The sequence below is a fragment of the Chlorocebus sabaeus genome, chromosome 13 (genome assembly GCF_047675955.1).
Source record: "Chlorocebus sabaeus isolate Y175 chromosome 13, mChlSab1.0.hap1, whole genome shotgun sequence".
Classification (NCBI taxonomy): domain Eukaryota; kingdom Metazoa; phylum Chordata; class Mammalia; order Primates; family Cercopithecidae; genus Chlorocebus; species Chlorocebus sabaeus.
In genome coordinates, this window is record NC_132916.1 from 33,846,345 (window position 1) to 33,865,562 (window position 19,218).

The 19,218-nt window shown below is 40.0% G+C and overlaps 1 protein-coding gene across 3 annotated transcripts in view; it reads right to left on the bottom strand.

The window, feature by feature from the left end:
* Positions 1–19,218, bottom strand: part of AK9 (adenylate kinase 9) — a 177,384-nt gene that overhangs the window by 126,491 nt on the left and 31,675 nt on the right. For all 3 annotated transcript variants that reach the window (XM_038001024.2, XM_073022407.1, XM_038001023.2), the window contains exons 9-10: positions 8,995–9,069; positions 5,899–5,997 (exon numbers count right to left, since the gene is read on the bottom strand). In XM_038001024.2, coding sequence (XP_037856952.2) covers positions 5,899–5,997; positions 8,995–9,069 — 174 coding nt within the window. The remainder of the gene's footprint in view (positions 1–5,898; positions 5,998–8,994; positions 9,070–19,218) is intronic.

A 19,218-nucleotide genomic window follows, 5' to 3' on the forward strand; every position in this document is an offset into this window, starting at 1 on the left:
CTCTTGCTGAAGAACCTCTGGACCTTTCCATGATCCAGCAACTAAGGGTTAATGCCTGGCAAATGTCTTCAGCACTTCTGCCAGTTCTGCTGTGATTGGGTGAATGCTCGTGCACAGCACAAACTAATTTGCCAGGGCCAGAACAAAATGAAAATTATAGGACCCTTGTTCTACAATTAGTAAGAATTTCAAGACTGCAGCAGCAGAGAATTAAACTAAGCACATGCGCTTGTATGAAGTTCATGAAGCCAGCCCTGCCCCTACAATACAGCTGTTAAATTTTTTAAATATCACCATTGGTTATAGGCACTTTAAAAGCATAATCTCATGTAATCTTTACAATAACATGACACCATAAGGATTGTTGTCCCTTTTTAAATATATACCATTGAATAAAGGGCAGCAAGGTTAAGCAGAGTCACAGGTCTGGTAGGCTGTACTGCTGAATTCAAATCCAGGTCTATGTGACTCGAAAACCAAAACTTCTGCTATGCCAGGTGCCAGTCTGACCCTGTCCTTCCTCCTACTGCAAAAACCCAGGCCCATGTCCCCATCTACCTGCACAGCCCTTCCTCTCCAGCAACTCAGCAGATGCTACAGTTCTCTCACGCTTCACCAGGATGCTGGAGTCTACAGTAAGGTCTCTGTGCGTTTCCTACCCCTTTAAACCAGTGGTTCTCTTCCCTGGCTGCATACTAGAATCTCCTAGGGAAGATTTTTGGGTTTGTTTTTTGTTTTTATAATTGTGGCAAAATACACATCACATAAAATTTGTTTTTGTAACCACCTTTAAGCATACAATTCAGTGGTATTAAGTATATTCACTGTGTTGTGCAACCACTACCTGTATTCATTTCCAGAACTTTTCCACGATCCCAAACAGAACTCTGTACTTATGAAATTTAACTCTCCTTCCCCCCCAGCCCCTGGTAACCTCTACCCTACATTCTGTCTCTACGAATTTGTCTATTCTGTGTATCTCATATAAGTGGAATCACTTGTTTGCCCTTTTGTATCTGCTTGTTTCACTCAGTACGTTTTCATGGATATTTTATCATATATAAGAATTTTACTCCTCTTTAAGGTTGAATAATATTCCATCACACACACACACACACACACACACACACACACACACACACACACACACTCTCTCTCTCTCCACATTTTGTTTATCAGTTCATCCACTGATGGACATTGGGTTATTTCCACCTTCTGGCTATTGTGAATAAAGGTGCTAGGAATATTGATGTACAAGTATCTGTTTGAGTTCCTGGTTTCAATCCTTTGGGGGAAATGCCTAGAAGGGTAATTGCTGGATAGATGAGAATTCTATGTTTAACTTTTTGAGCAACCACCAAACTATTTTAAACAGCAGCTGCACCATTTTACATCCCCACAAACAATGTAAGAGGGTTCTCATTTCTCATCAACATTTTTTATTTCTCATTTTTTGAATAATAGCACCCCAGTGGATATGAGATGGCATCTTATTGTAGTTTTGATTTGCATTTCCTTAATGGCTAGTGATATTGAGCATCTTTTCATGTACTTACTGGCCATTTATATATCTTCTTTAGAGAAATGTCTATTCAAATCTTTTGCCAATTTTTGAACCGGATTTTTTTTATTGTTGTGGAGTTGTAGTTGTTCTTTACATATTCTGCATACTAATCCCTATCAGATATATGATTTTCAAATATTCTTCTCCTTTCTGTGGGTTGTCTTTTTACTCTATTGATTGATGTGTTTTCCTTTTTTTTGTAGAGATGGGGTTTCACCATGTTGGCCAGGCTAGTCTCAAACCCCTGGCCTCAAGTGATCTGCCTGCCTCAGCTTCCCAAAGTACTGGGATTACAGGCATGAGCCACTGTGCCCGGCCTCTACTCATAGTGTTGATGCAGAAAAGTTTTTTGGTATTTTTTCTTTTGTAGTCTGTGCCTTTGATGTCATATCCTATTTTGTTGTTTCACTTAATGACAGAGCCCTACCTTAGAAATTCTGTTTTAACTGGTCTCGGCGTTGTTATGTTTAAAAAGCTTCCTAGATGACCCAATTTTGCAGTCAGGGCTGGGAATCACTGCTTTAAATATTCCCATTATATTGATTCTCTAAAAATCACCGGTCTTTAGCTGAAGATTATTCACCTAAAGTCCTTTAAAAACACAGGAACTTGTAGATCAATCAACTTTAATTAACCAGGCTCCTTTGGTGTCCCAAGAGTTAAAGTAGGGGTTCTCAGACTTAAGTGGGTACAGGAATTTGTTCTAGATTTTGTAAAAATACATTTTCAGGTTCCATCTCCAGACAGTCCTGTCCAATCAGTCTGGGATTCGGGCCTCAGGATTTGTATTTGTAGTAAGCTTCCCAGGTGATTCTTTTGAGGTGGGCTTGACTGCCAGGTAGAAATGCTGCTTAAGGGATATGAATAATGACTTCAGCGTACACAGCCATATCTTCTTCCCTTTTATGAAAAAGGAGGCAGGTCCGCCTAGTTAGTCATACAGCTTATGAACTACAACCTTACACCTATGCCCCATGCATGCAATGCTTTCTAAGGACAAACTTTCTGGCCAGAAATTTCCTGCAGGTTTTATAGATACTTTTTCTCTTTCCTTCAGTGACGACCTAGAACAGGAGGCTTCAGTACCCAGATTATTTTTCCCAGCCTCTGTTCTGACCAAGCTCACTTTTCTTCCTCTTCAGCATCAGTTCATATTGCAGAGGTCCCAGCTCGTATTCCAGTTATGTGGACCCACTGAGATCTTGTTATGATACGGGATAACAGAATGACCTCTTTCTTCAAAGATTTTAAAATTTGAATTATATCTATTTATGATCATGGCATATGTTTTGGTTTTTATTTTATTTTTATTTTTGAGACAGGGTCTTGCCCTATCACGTAGACTGGAGTGCAGTGGCACAATCATGGCTCACTGCAGCCTTAACCTCTAGGCTCAGGTGATCCCCCCACCTCAGCCTCTCAAATAGCTGGGATTATGGGCATGTGCTATCATGCCTGGTTAATTATTTTTTATTTTTTATTATACTTTAAGTTTTAGGGTACATGTGCACAACATTCAGGTTTATTACACATGTATACATGTGCCATGGTGGTTTGATGCACGCATCAACTCATCATTTACATTAGGTATTTCTCCTAACGCTATCCCTCCTCCAGCCCCACACCCCATGATAGGCCCTGGTGTGTGATGTTCCCTGCCCTGTGTCTAAGTGTTCTCATTGTTCAATTCCCACCTATGAGTGAGAACATGAGGTGTTTGTTTTCTGTCCTTGCCATAGTTTGCTTAGAATGATGGTTTCCAGCTGCATCCATGTCCCTACAAAGGACATGAACTCATCCTTTTTTATGGCTGCATAGTATTCCATGGTGTATATATGCCACATTTCCTTAATCTGGTCTATCATTGATGGACATTTGAGTTGGTTCCAAGTCTTTGCTGTTGTGAATAGTGCCACAATAAACATACATGTGCATGTGTCTTTACAGCAGCCTGATTTATAATCCTTTGGGTATATATACCCAGTAATGGGATCACTGGGTCAAATGGTATTTCTAGTTCTAGATCCTTGAGGAATCGCCACACTGTCTTCCATAATGGTTGAACTAGTTTACACTCCCACCAACAGTGTAAAACTGTTCCTATTTCTCCACATCCTCTCCAACAGCATTTTTTCATGTGTCTGTTGGCTGCAAAAATGTCTTCTTTTGAGAAGTGTCTGTTCATCTCCTTTGCCCACTTTTTAATTGAGTTGTTTTTTTCTTGTAAATTTGTTTAAGTTCTTTGTAGATTCTGGATATTAGCCCTTTGTCAGATGTGAAGATTGCAATACTTTTCTCCCATCTCATGCCTGTAATCCCATTGCCTGCACACTCTGATGGTAGTTTCTTCTGCTGTGCAGAAGCTCTTTAATTAGATCCCATTTGTCTATTTTGGCTTGTGTTGCCACTGCTTTTGGTGTTTTAGTCATGAAGTCCTTGCCCATGCCTATGTCCTGAATGGTATTGCCTAGGTTTGCTTGTAGGGTTTTTATGGTTTTAGGTCTAACATGTAAGTCTTTAATCCATCTTGAATTAATTTTTGTATAAGGTGTAAGGAAGGGATCCAGTTTCAGCTTTCTACGTATGGCTAGCCAGTCTTCCCAGCACCATTTATTAAATAGGGAATCCTTTCTCCATTTCTTGTTTTTGTCAGGTTTGTCAAAGATCAGATGGTTGTAGATGTGTGGTGTTATTTCTGAGGCCTCTGTTCTGATCCATTGGTCTATATCTCTGTTTGGGTACCAATACCATGCTGTTTTGGTTACTGTGTCCTTGTAGTATCGTTTGAAGTCAGGTAGCGTGATGTCTCCAGCTTTGTTCTTTTTGCTTAGGATTGCCTTGGCAATGCGGGCTCTTTTTTGGTTCCATATGAACCAAAACTGCGTTGCCTCATAATTCAATCTCAGACTGCTGCGCTAGCAGTGAGCAAGGCTCCATAGGCATGGGACCTGCTAAGACAGGCACGGAATAGTAACTCCTGGTCTGCCGTTTGCTAAGACTATTAGAAAAGCACAGTATTTCTGGGGGGAGTGTCCCATTTTTCCCAGGTACAGTCTGTCACAGCTTCCCTTGGCTAGGAAAGGGAAATCCCCTGACCCCTTGTGCTTCCCGGGTGAAGGGACGCCCTGCCCTGCTTTGGCTCACCCTTTGTGAGCTGCACCTGCTGTCTAACCAGTCCCAGTGAGATGAACCAGGTACCTCAGTTGGAAATGCAGAAATCACTCATCTTCTGCGTCCATCCCGCTGGGAGCTGCAGACTGGAGGTGTTTCTATTCGGCCATCTTAAAACCCCGCCTCAAGTTTTTTTTTTTACTTTTTGTAGGACCAGAGTCTTGCTATGTCCCAGGCTGGTATCAAACTCCTGGGCTCAAGTGATCCTTCCATTTCAGCCTTCCAAAGTGCTGGTGTTACAGGCATGAGCCATTGTGCCCAGCCCTAGTATCCATTTTTTAAAAATAATTTCTACTCACATAGGTGAAACTGAACTTCTCAGAATAGATCAAATCCTCCAATTAAAACTCCCTGTGGCACTTTTGGCAATTGGCAGTTATAATTTGATACCCATCACATACGTAGCACATCAGTGTCAGGAACACATTAGTTACTTTAAAAAGTTTGGTTGAATGATTAAAGAAATAGAGTTAAGAACTTTTATGTCTTCACATTCTTTGGTGCTGCAAATTTTTAAACTGAACTTAGATTTCTTTCTTTTTCGTTGTTCCTACGTTTAATCGTTATGATTTTCTTTGTTTCAAAATTTGTGTTGTGTCTAATGTTTAAAAGGATATTGTGCTAATATTACAGCTTCTTCCCAGAAATCGAATCAATTTTTATAAAAGAATACAAATTAAGGCCACAACATACATATATATGAATAAATATATATATTTATGTATATATGAATATATATGAATAAATATATATTTACATAGATGACTAAATATATATAAATAAATAAATATATGAATATATATTTTTTATATATATATTTTTTGAGATAGTATCTGGCTCTGGTGCTCAGGCTGGAGTGCAATGGCATGATCATGGCTCACTGTAGCCTTAACCTCCTGGGCTCAAGCAATCCTCCCGTCTCAGCTCCTGGGTAGCTGAGACTACAGGTGCATACCACCACACCTGGCTAATCTTTTCTTTCTTTTCTTTTTCTTTCTTTCTTTTTTTTTTTTTTTTAGGATGGTTGCTCACCAGGTTGTCCAGGCTGGTCTCAGACTCCTGGGCTCCAGCGATCCTCCCATGGGATTACAGGTGTGAGTCACTGCACCCTGCCCACAACATACATTGAAAACTAGACTTTCAAACAGTTCCATATAACTTACATTTTCCATTGTGTCATTAATTTCTTCCTCTGCACCCTGAAGTTTGGTTATAACAGCTGCTCTTTTTAGGTTCAGATATTTAAGTCGACTCATAACAATCTAGATTTAAAGAACAGATATTTAACTACATTGGCATCTGAATATCTCAAATATTCTGAAACAGTGATGGGCTTATGAGTCAAGCCCATGCTCCCTCTGACTCTGGGTTGAATCCTTGCTTGCTTCATCTGGCTTCTGGCTGTTTGCTGACAATCCTTGGTGTGTCTTGGCTTGTATATGCATCACTCCAATCTCTGCCTCTGTTGTCACAGAGCCATCTTCTCCCTGTGTGTCTGAGTCTCTTCTCCTAATCTATAGGCAAAGACCTTATTTCCAAATAAGGTCACATTCACAGGTATTGGACTTCAGGGTTTCAACATATGTTTTTGAGGGACACATTTCAACTGATAACAGTCTGCCTTCTGGTTCCCAGATATTCACGTTCTTAGAGGTCTTGGTCTCTGGGACCTCTTCAGGCAAAGGGATGATTGCCATATGAAGATGGAGGCAGATATTGAAGTTATGCTGCCATAAGTCAAGAAATGCCAGTAGCTACCAGAAGCTGGAAGAAACAAAAATAGAGTCTCCCCAAGAGCCTTTGGAAGGAGCATGGCACTGCCAACACTTTGATTTTGGACTTTTAGCCTCCAGAACTGTGAGAGAATACATTTCTGTCGTTTTAAGCCACCAGTTTGTGGTACTTTGGTATGGCAACCCCAGGAAATTAATGCAGACACTACATGGAATAATCTGGAAAAATAAAAGAGGCCAGCACATAGATCATGAGATGGGAGATAGTGAGATAGCCAAAATCCTGATGGTGTGTGGTAGCCTGTGATAGATTGTGTTACAATGCAACCTTCACTGGTTAATTCCCTAATTCATTCTGGGTGGAGTACATTTCCTTATTCCACTAATGGCGAGCTTCTCCATGTAGCCTGCTCTGCCAATGGAACGTGGGTGGAAGTGCAGAGTACCAGCTCCCATGGGGGCATTCACAAGCTTGGCAAGTTCCAGTCAGACGCCTTGGAGCTTCTGCCCTCTACCTTGAGGAAAGTGTGTCCCAGGTAGTAAAAAGTGGTAGAATTCTGGCCATATTTTGAAGGAGAAGCCTGCTGTATATGCTGGTGAATGGGATGTGGGATGTGAGAAAAAAAAGTCAAGGAAAGCAACTGGCTGGGTGGTTTTTGCATTTACTGAAAAAGGAGAATGGTGGGAGAAGCACATTGCGGGTAGGGTGGTGGTGGTGACGTTCTATTTTGCACACTTAAATCCAAAATGACTAGTAGACATCCAATTGGAAAAACAGCAGTTGAGCAGCCATTAAGTATACAAGTGTGGAATTCAGGGGAAAGATCTGATATAGTATCATGAATTTAAGAGATGTCAGTGGTGAGATGATATCTAAAGCTACTGACTGAATGAAGTCTCTTAACAAGTGAGGGTAAACAGAGAAGAGCTCACGCCTTGTGAATTCTGGGTCCTACAACACTGCAGGTTAGAGAATTGGAGGGTGCAGTGAGTTGTAATGGAAATATTGTGGTGTGGAGCCCAAAAAGCCAAGGAAAGAAGGGTGCAGAAAAAAAGACGTGATCTGTTATGTCAAATGCTGCTTCTATTAAAGATTGAATTAGATGAAGACTGAAAAATGAGCAGTGGCTTTGGTCATGAGATCACAGGTGATCTTGGCAAGAGCATGTCTCAAGTGAGGAGCTTCTCCCTGAGCTGGCTCCACCACTAGCATGCACTGTTACCGTGTTGCCACCAATCAGATCAAGCCAGAAATCTGGGCATTATCTCTGACTTTTCTCTCTTCCTTAATTCCCATATTAAGTTGTTCATCAAGTCCTGTCAAGTAGATTTCTTAAATGTCTCTCAGATCTGTCCTTTTCTGTCCATTCCTGTGGTCACTACCCTAGGTTAGGCCACTATCTCATACCTGATTGATGGCAAAAGCTAAAACTAGTTTTCCTACCACCAATTTGATTCTCCTTTTGTTTTATCCTCACGTGGAATGGAGTGACCTTTCTCAAACAGAAATAAGATCATTTGTACTTTATGGCTTAAAACCTTTTCCTGGCTGCCTATTCCCTCATGTTGAGGTCTAAACTCCTAACTACAGTTTACAAGGTCTTTCTTGGTGCAATCCCTTCTAATTTCTAGTTGTGGCTCTATTCTAACCCTCCTACCCAATCCTCCTATGTTCCAGTCCTACATTCAGTTCTTGCAACTCACTATGCTCTTTCTGGCCTCTGGGGCCTTGACACAGACTCTTCCCTCAGCATGGAACACTGTCCCACTTTCCTCAACTACCCTTGTCTTCAAGGTCTAGTTCTTACTAGTCCTTTACGTTTCTATTTAAACATAGTTTCAGACTGGTGGTCCTCCTTACTAGACTAGGTTTTGTCTTTATGCCATGAACTCCTATAATACCATGCATGTGTATGCCCGACTGTAACAAAACTGCTCTCTAGAGATTTATTTTCCCCAACATATTGGATACTGCATGAGCAGAGAGACGTGTGAACCCTTCTGCCTCCTTCCTATCTTTATCCCTAGAGCCCATTATAATGCCAGACACTTATTTGACATTTAAGAAATAATGACTACATTTTTGTATCATTGAATTATTTTTGTAAAACATTTTTGGGTTCCAATTTCTCTGCATCCTCACCAACACTTTTTATTTTCTGTTTTGTGTTTGTTTTTACTTTGGTCATCCTAGAAGGTAAAAGGGGTTCCCCATTATGGTTTTGACCTGCCTTTCCCTAATGACTAATGATGTTCAGCATCTTCTCGTGTGCTTTTGGTTACCATTGCTTTTACTTTTCTGTGAGGCACCTTTTGACAGAGATTTTAAATTCAAATGTAGTTTTGATTTTTAAATGGACAGATGAATAAACAGAACATCAAAATTTTAAGTGTCAAGACAAATTGTTCAAAGATAAATGGTGCTTAAATATAAACATACTTCTGTTTATTAAAAGAAGTACAATACTGTCAATAGCTTTTAAATTTTCCACACTGTGAAGCATTCCTGCTGAACACTGCACTCACCATAAAGAGCTCCTCTGGTGGTCTATTTCCATTTAGCTCAATGAGATACTGGGGATTGTGTTCAGCCATTACTTCCTGCAGTTAATAGAAAAGAAACTTTACAATACAGGATCACTGGAAAAATGGAATGCAAGATCAGAATCTTAATACACTATGCAGAAATATTTAAAGTAAATTGTTTGCCTTATAAATGTTATAATGTATGTTATTTTCAATGCTGAAGAGATCTTTTGCAAAAGCTCAAACTAATCTTCTCTCCATGAATTTTATTTTCCTGTTAAAAAAATCTTTTTTCTCTACATTGATGCCTTAATGTTTTTTCCAATACAAAATGTTTTGGGGCATCTATCTGCATATGTTCATAGCTTTGCTATTTGGTTTCCAAACCATGGAAGCATCTGATTAAAATTTAAGTCACAGACTTTCTTCACATAGATACTAGCATCATTTAGAAGACACAACGTATTTTGATCATTCCAAGATGGCCGAATAGGAACAGCTCCAGTCTACAGCTCCCAGCATGATCGATGCAGAAGATGGGTGATTTCTGCATTTCCAACTGAGGTACTTGGTTCCTCTCACTGGGACTGGTTGGACAGTGGGTGCAGCCCACAGAGGGTGAGTCGAAGCAGGGCAGGGAATCACCTTACCCTGGAAGTGCAAGGGGTCAGGGAATTTCCCTTTCCTAGCCAAAGGAAGCTGTTTCCAAGGGTACCTGGAAAATCGGGACACTCCTGCCCTAATACTATGCTTTTCCAACAGTCTTAGCAAATATTACACCAGGAGATGATATCTCACGCCTGGCTCAGTGGGTCCCATGCCCATGGAGCCTTGCTCACTACTAGTGCAGCAGTCCAAGATCAAACTGCGACGCAGCAGCCAGGCTGGGGGAGGGGCATCTGCCATTGCTGAGGGTTGACTAGGTAAACAAAGCAGCCAGGAAGCTTGAACTGGGTGGAGCCCACCGCAGCTCAAGGAGGCCTGCCTGCCTCTGTAAACTCCACCTCTGAGGGCAGGGCATAGCTGAACAAAAGGCAGCAGAAACTTCTGCAGATTTAAACGTCCCTGTCTGACAGCTTTGAAGAGGGCAGTGGTTCTCCCAGCACAGAGTTTGAGCTCTGAGAACGAACAGATTGCCTCCTCAAGTGGGTCCCTGACCCCCAAGTAGCCTAACTTGGAGACACCTCCCAGTAGGGGCCGACTGACACTCATACAGCCAGGTGCCCCTCTGAGACAAAGCTTCCAGAGGAAGGATCAGGCAGCAACATTTGGTGTTCTGCAATATTTGCTGTTCTGCAGCCTCCACTGGTGATACTCAGGCAAATAGGGTATGGAATGGACCTCCAGCAAACTCCAACAGACCTGCAGCTGAGGATCCTGACTGTTAGAAGGAAACTAACAAAGAGAAAGGAGTAGCGTCAACATCAACAGAAAGGACATCCACACCAAAACCCCATCTGTAGGTCACCATCATCAAAGATGAAAGGCAGATAAAATCACAAAGATGGGAAGAAACCAGAGCAGAAGAGCTGAAAATTCTAAAAACCAGAGCACCTCTTCTCCAGAGGATTGCAGCTCCTCACCAGTAACGGAACAAAGCTGGACGGAGAATGACTTTGACGAGTTGACAGAAGTAGGCTTCAGAAGGTCGTTAATAACAAACTTCTCCAAGCTAAAGGAGGATGTTCGAACCCATTGCAAGGAGGCTAAAAACCTTGAAAAAAGATTAGATGAATGGCTAACTAGAATAAACAGCATAGAGAAGACCTTAAATGACCTGATGGAGCTGAAAACCATGGCACGAGAACTACGTGATGCATGCACAAACTTTATTAGCTGATTTAATCAAGTGGAAGAAAGGGTATCAGTGATTGAAGATCAAATGAATGAAATGAAGCAAGAAGAGAAGTTTAGGGAAAAAAAAGAATAAAAAGAAATCACCAAAGCCTCCAAGAAATATGGGACTATGTGAAAAGACCAAATCTAAGTTTGACTGGTATACCTGAAAGTGACAGGGTGAATGGAACCAAGTTGGAAAACACTCTTCAGGATATTATCCAGGAGAACTTCCCCAACCTAGTAAGGCAGGCCAACATTCAAATTCAGGTAATACAGAGAATGCCGCAAAGATACTCCTCGAGAAGAGCAACCCCAAGATACATAATTGTCAGATTCACCAAGGTTGAAATGAAGGAAAAAATGTTAAGGGCAGCCAGAGAGAAATGTTGGGTTACCCACAAAGGGAAACCCATTGGACTAACAGCAGATCTCTCAGCAGAAACTCTACAAGCCAGAAGAGAGTGGGGGCCAATATTCAACATTCTTAAAGAAAATAATTTTCAGCCCAGAATTTCATATCCAGCCAAACTAAGCTTCATAAGTGAAGAAGAAATAAAATCCTTTACAGACAAGCAAATGCTGAGAGATTCTGTCACCACCAGGCCTGCCTTACAAGAGACCCCGAAGGAAGCACTAAACATGGAAAGGAACAACTGGTACCAGCCATTGCAAAAACATGCCAAAATGTAAGGACCATCGAGGCTAGGAAGAAACTGCATCAACTAACGAGCAAAATAACCAGCTAACATCATAATGACAGGATCAAGTTCACACATAACAATATTAACTTTAAATGTAAATGGGCTAAATGCCCCAATTAAAAGAACACAGACTGGCAAATTGGATAAAGAGTCAAGACCCATCAGTGTCTTGTATTCAGGAGACCCATCTCACGTGCAGAGACACACATAGGCTCAAAATAAAGGGATGGAGGAAGATCTACCAAGCAAATGGAAAACAACAACAACAAAATAGCAGGGATTGCAATCCTAGTCTCTAATAAAATGGACTTTAAACCAACAAAGATCAAAAGAGACAAAGAAGGCCATTACATAATGGTAAAGGGATCAATTCAACAAGAAGAGCTAACTATCCTAAATATATATGCATACAATACAGGAGCACCCAGATTCATAAAGCAAGTCCTTAGAGACCTACAAAGAGACTTAGATTCCCACACAATAATAATGGGAGACTTTAACACCCCACTGTCAACATTAGACAGATCAATGAGACAGAAGGTTAACAAGGATATCCAGAACTTGAACTCAGCTCTGCACCAAGTGGACCTAATAGACATCTACAGAACTCTTCACCCCAAATCAACAGAATATACATTCTTCTCAGCACCACATCACACTTATTCCAAACTTGACCACATAGTTGGAAGTAAAGCACTCCTCAGCAAATGTAAAAGAACAGAAATCACAGCAAACTGTCTCTCAGACCACAGTGCAATCAAATAAGAACTCAGGATTAAGAAACTCACTCAAAACCACACAACTACATGGAAACTGAACAACCTGCTTCTGAACGACTACTGGGTAAATAACGAAATGAAGGCAGAAATAAAGATGTTCTTTGAAACCAATGAGAACAAAGACACAACATACCAGAATCTCTGGGACACATTTAAAGCAGTGTGTAGAGGGAAATTTATAGCACTAAATGCCCACAAGAGAAAGCAGGAAATACCTAAAATTGACACCCTAACATCACAATAAAAAGAACTAGAGAAGCAATAGCAAACAAATTCAAAAGCTAGCAGAAGGCAAGAAATAACTAAGATCAGAGCAGAACTGAAAGAGATAGAGATACAAAAAACTCTTTAAAAAAATCAGTGAATCCAGGAGCTGGTTTTTTGAAAAGATCAACAAAACAGATAGTCTGCTAGCCAGACTAATAAAGAATAAAAGAGAGAAGAATCAAATAGATGCAATAAAAAATGATAAAGGGCACATCACCACCGATCCCACAGAAATACAAACTACCATCAGAGAATACTATAAACACCTCTACGCAGATAAGCTAGAAAATTTAGAAGAAATGGATACATTCCTGGACACATACACCCTCCCAAGACTAAACCAGGAAGAAGTTGAATTTCTGAATAGACCAATAACAGACTCTGAAATTGAGGCAATAATTAATAGCCTACCAACCAAAAAAAGTCCAGGACCAGACGGATTCACAGCCAAATTCTACCAAAGGTACAAAGAGGAGCTGGTACCATTCCTTCTGAAACTATTCCAATGAATAGAAAAAGAGGGAATCCTCCCTAACTCATTTTATGAGGGCAGCATCATCCTGATACCAAAGCCTGGCAGAGACACAACAAAAAAAGAGAAGTTTAGACCAATATCCTTGATGAACATCGATGCAAAAATCCTCAATAAAATACTGGCAAACCGAATCCAGCAGCATATGAAAAAGGCTATCCACCACGATCAAGTTGGCTTCACCTGTGGGATGCAAGGCTGGTTCAACATACGCAAATCAATAAATGTAATCCATCACATAAACAGAACCAAAGACAAAAAATCACATGATTATCTCAATAGATGCAGAAAAGGCCTTCAACAAAATACAACAGTCCTTCAGGCTAAAAACTCTCAATAAACGAGGTATTGATGGAATGTATCTCAAAATAATAAGAGCTATTTATGACAGATCCACAGCCAATATACTGAATGGGCAAAAACTGGAAGCATTCCTTTTGAAAACTGGCACAAGACAAGAATACTCTCTCTCACCACTCCTATTCAACATAGTGTTGGAAGTTCTGGCCAGGGCAATCAGGCAGGAGAAAGAAATAAAGGGTATTCAATTAGGAAAAGAGGAAGTAAAATTGTCCCTGTTTGCAGATGACATGATTGTATATTTAGAAAATCCCATCATCTCAGTGCAAAATCTCCTTAAGCTGATAAGCAACCTCAGCAAAGCCTCAGGATTCAAAATCAAGGTGCAAAAACCACAAGCATTCCTATACACCAATAACAGACAAACAGAGAGCCAAATCATGAGTGAACTCCCATTCACAATTGCTTCAAAGAGAATAAAATACTTAGGAATCCAATTTACAAGGGATGTGAAGGACCACTTCAAGGAGAACTAAAAACCACTGCTCAACGAAATAAAAGAGGACACAAACAAATGGAAGAACATTCCATGCTCATGGATAGAAAGAATCAATATCGTGAAAATGACCATACTGCCCAAGGTAGTTTATGGATTCAATGCCATCCCCATCAAGCTACCAATGACTTTCTTCACAGAATCAGAAAAAGCTACTTTAAAGTTCATATGGAACCAAAAAAGAGTCTGCATTGCTGAGGCAATCCTAAGCAAAAAGAACAAAGCTGGAGACATCATGCTACCTGACTTCAAACTATACTACAAGGCTATAGTAACCAAAACAGCATGGTACTGGTACCCAAACAGAGATACAGATCAATGGATCAGAACAGAGGCCTCAGAAATAACACCACACATCTACAACCATCTGATCTTTGACAAACCTGACAAAAACAAGAAATGGGGAAAGGATTTCCTATTTAATAAATGGTGCTGGGAAAACTGACTAGACATATGTAGAAAGCTTAAACTGGATCCCTTCCTTACACCTTATACAAAAATTAATTCAAAATGGATTAAAGACTTACATGTTAGACCTAAAACCATAAAAACCTTAGAAGCAAACCTAGGCAATACCATTCAGGACATAGGCATGGGCAAGGACTGCATGACTAAAACACCAAAAGCAATGGCAACTGAAGCCAAAATAAACAAATGGAATCTAATTAAACTAAAGAGCTTCTGCACAGCAGAAGAAACTACCATCAGAGTGAACAGGCAACCTACAGAATGGGAGAAAAATTTTGCAATCTTCACATCTGACAAAGGGCTAATATCCAGAATCTACAAAGAACTTAAACAAATTTACAAGAAAAAAACAACCCCATCAAAAAGTGGGCAAAGGAGATGAACAGACACTTCTTAAAAGAAGACATTTATGCAGCCAACAGACACGTGAAAAAATGCTCATCATCACTGGTCATCAGAGAAATGCAAATCAAAACCACAATGAGATACCACACCAGTTAGAATGGAGATCATTAAAAAGTCAGGAAACAACAGATGCTGGAGAGGATGTGGAGAAATAGGAACAGTTTTACACTGTTGGTGGGAGTGTAAACTAGTTCAACCATGGTGGAAGACAGTGTGGCGATTCCTCAAGGATCTAGAACTAGAAGTACCATTTGACTCAGTGATCCCATTACTGGGTATATACCCAAAGGATTATAAATCATGCTGCTATAAAGACACATGTACACGGATGTTTATTGCGGCACTACTCACAATAGCAAAGACTTGGAACCAACCCAAATGTCCATCAATGATAGACTGGATTAAGAAAATGTGGCATATATACACCATGAAATACTATGCAGCCATAAAAAAGGATGAGTTCATGTCCTTTGTAGGGACATAGATGCAGCTGGAAACCATCATTCAGAGCAAACTATGGCAAGGACAGAAAACAAACACCCATGTTCTCACTCATAGGTGGGAATTGAACAATGAGAACACTTGGACGCAGGGCGGGGAACATCACACACCACGGCTGTTGTGGGGTGGGGTCTGGGGGAGGGATATCATTAAGAGAAATACCTAATGTAAATGACGAGTTAATGGGTGCAGCACACCAACATGGCACATGTATACATATGTAACAAACCTGCATGTTGTGCACATGTACCCTAGAACTTAAAAGTATAATAAAAAATAAAAAATAAAAAAGAATTTATGATATGATAATGATAACATTGGAAACATTCAAACATTTTTCTTTGGGCTCTAATTGTATCTGACTCCCCATTTATATGTTTTCTTCTTTATTCTAGTAAATTGACTTCTTTTCTATAGTTGTTCAGGTTACATCAGGAAAAAGTTAGGTTTTTTCCTCCTGAAGTTTCCAATTTTGGGGGTAATTTTTAGCATAAATATAAACATAATCAAATATGAAACAAATGAAAATGAGATCCACAAACGTGGGATTAGCAATTCACTTTGTTACCATCTTTATCAACTTTAGCAGCTTGATTGTGGAGAACATTTTCTGACTTTATTTTGGCTTCTTCAGTGTCCACTAAAGAGCTGCCTCTAGGGTACTTCAAGTACCCTAGAACTTAAAATATAATTAAAAAAAAAAAGAATTTCAAGCCAGAAAAAAAAAAAAAGATGCAACGTATTTTTATTATTTTAAGACACTTTTTTTCTTATGGAATTTTTTTTTAAACCCAGAAAAGTAGAAATTGATCTCTCATCCAGCCCCCAAAGGTAACTACTATTACTGTTTTCCTCCCATCTTTCATGCCATGAAAAATTGTTTTGCAAGTTCAAAATCATAATGGAGCTTACTTTTTCACTTAACATTATAACTAACCTTCCCCTATACTTTTTATAAGATCACTGTCAATGTAACATTTTAGTGGTTTTATAAGATTATGTACTGTGGATATAGCACTATTTAATATTCCTCTGCTGTTTGACATTTAGGTATGTTATAATACTTTATTAGCTATTTTCAAGCATTTCTTTTTATGGAAGTTTTAAAAATTACTTTCTTCTTTAATAATTACCAAAATAACTTGTACTAACTGTAACCAGTGAAGGAATGCAAAAAAGTACATAGAAACAGTTAACACAACTTCTCCCTACTCCTCCACGCTGCCCGCCCAACCTGGTGGGTTTCTTTACATAAGCATTCACCTCATTGATATAAATATACGCACACATATAAATATTCAGTAACAGAGAACATGCATCCTTTGGTATATCCTCATATATTGGATATATGGGTCAGATTTTTAAAAGTAGGGTTTTTTTTTGTTTGTTTTTGTTTTTGACATGGAGTTTCACTGTTGCCCAGGCTGGACTGCAGTGGCGCGAGCTTGGCTCACTGCAACCTCTGCCCCCCTGGCTCAAGCGAGTCTCCTGCCTCAGCCTCCCGAGTAGCTGGGATTATAGGCGCCCACCACCAGGCCCGGCTGATTTTTGTATTTTTAGTAGAGAGGAGGTTTCACCATGTTGGCCATGCTGGTCTCGAACTCCTGACTTCAGGTGATCCACCCATCTCAGCCTCCCAAAGTATTGGGATTACAGGCGTGAGCCACCATGCCTGGCAAAAGTAGATTTTAATATTAATATAGGTAGGTATAGCCAGTTGGTTTTCCAAAGGTGGTGGCAATTCAAAGCCCTAACCAGCAATGTATGAGAAGATTCATTTCTTCTTGCCACTGTTGGCTATTTTAGCTTTTAAATTTCTGCCAAATTGAGTTAAAAGATGGAATCAGTTTATTTTACTTTTTATTCCTGTGGCGAGGTTCAGCATTCAGATATTCATCTCTGTAAACTGCCTTATCATAACCTCTATGCATTTTTCTATCGGATTGTTTCTTTTCTCTGACACTCATGGCAAGTTTTTAACCCTTATCTGGCATGTGGATTGCAAATATTTTACCTTTCCATGATTTGTCTTTTGAATGTATTTATGGCATCGTCAGCAAGATAAAATATTTTAATCATCAATATATATTTTCATTACTTGTAGACTTCCTTTCTTGTTTAAATTAGATTTTCTTCTCTCTCTCTCTCTCTTTCTCTATTTTTCTCTTTCTCTCCTTCTTTCTTGTGGAGACAGGGTTTCACCATGGTTTTTGCCATGATGCCCAGTCTGGTCTTGAACTCTTGGGCTCAAGCGATCTGCCCGCCTTGGCCTCTCAAGTGTTGGGATTATAGGCATGAGCCACCACACCCAGCCTAAATTAGATTTTCTTTATCTCAAGATTATATTAATATTCTTATAAATTTTATTCTACTATTTGTTTTTAATATTAAAATCCAATATCTACTGGATTTTATTTTTGTACATCAACAGTGTTGAATTCTGAGCCCTGTGTTCCTGGAAAGTAGGGATGGTTGAGAAATAAGACCCACCTCCATCCTTCCTCAAGGACTCAGATAAAGTCTGTCTCCATCTTTTCTCATGACTCAAGGATGCCTCCCTTGTTTATCTGCTTCCATAAAATCCAGCTCGCTTCCATTTCTTTTAGAAGGTCCTTATTAATGAACATTCTCCTTATTGCAAGTTTGAACCAAATCATCTCTTTAATTATCCAGTGTATTTTGTTTTTCACAATATTGTGCGAGGTTAGATTCTACATATTTTCCTCTAGACTGACAACAGATTATACCAGCATTATTCACTTACCCATAAATAATCATGTTTTGAACAAGGCTTCACATCACATTGTTTTACACACACACACACACACACACACACATATATATATACACACATATATATATATATTTCTTTCTCTCTTTCTTTTTCGAGACAGAGTGTTGCTCTGTTGTCCAGGCTGGAGGCACAATCTCAGCTTACTGCAACCTCTGTCTCCTGGGTTCAAGCAATTCTCCCGCCTCAGCCTCCCGAGTAGCTGGGATTATAGGTGTGCACCATCATGCCCGGCTGTTTTTTGGATTTTAGTAGAGATGGGGTTTCACCATGTTGCCCAGGCTGGTCTCAAACTCCCGAGCTCAGGTAATCCACCCCCCTCGGCCTCCCAAAGAGCTAGGATTACAGGCATGAGCCACTGCGCCCAGCCTGTTCTATACTTTTTACTGTTTCCTTAAGCTAGATTCAATCTTAAGAGTGAACTACTAAGTTGCAGAGTATCAACACTCTTAAGGAAATGGATACCTGCACCAGGAGCTGAGTTGGGATTCAAAGACAGGCCCAAATGGGGACGTGGTGTTGGCTTAGCCCTGAAGCAGTGGGCAGAATGTATACCAGAAAGTGATGCAGCTCAGTTTGCTCCTGCTTGCTTTCCTTGTATCTCTTGGAGATACACTGAACTTTAGTGGACTTGGTCTAAAAGCGAAGTAACATCTCAGCCAGGTCAGAGGAGATTAGAATTGTAGGGTCTCACTCTTTATGGCTCTCCTCCCTCAACATATAAGGCAATTGCTTGGCTATTCAGCAAGTATCATCTAGGCCTAAAGTCTAGGTTCTTGGCTTTGAAATTCTGCTTTGTTGCACTAGGGCAATGAATTCTTATCTACATTTTGCTGCAGGGCCTAGATGTTTTCTACTTCTGGGTGTTTTTGTGGACAACCTGTCAAAGGATGGCCGTACGAATTCATATTTGGGGTATAAGAGTTCTTTACCATACCCTTGCTAGCATTAGGAATTTTTACTACCTGTTCAACATTTTTTTTTTTTTTTTTTTTTTTTTTTTTTTTTTTTGAGACGGAGTCTCGCTTTGTCGCCCGGGCTGGAGTGCAGTGGCCGGATCTCAGCTCACTGCAAGCTCCGCCTCC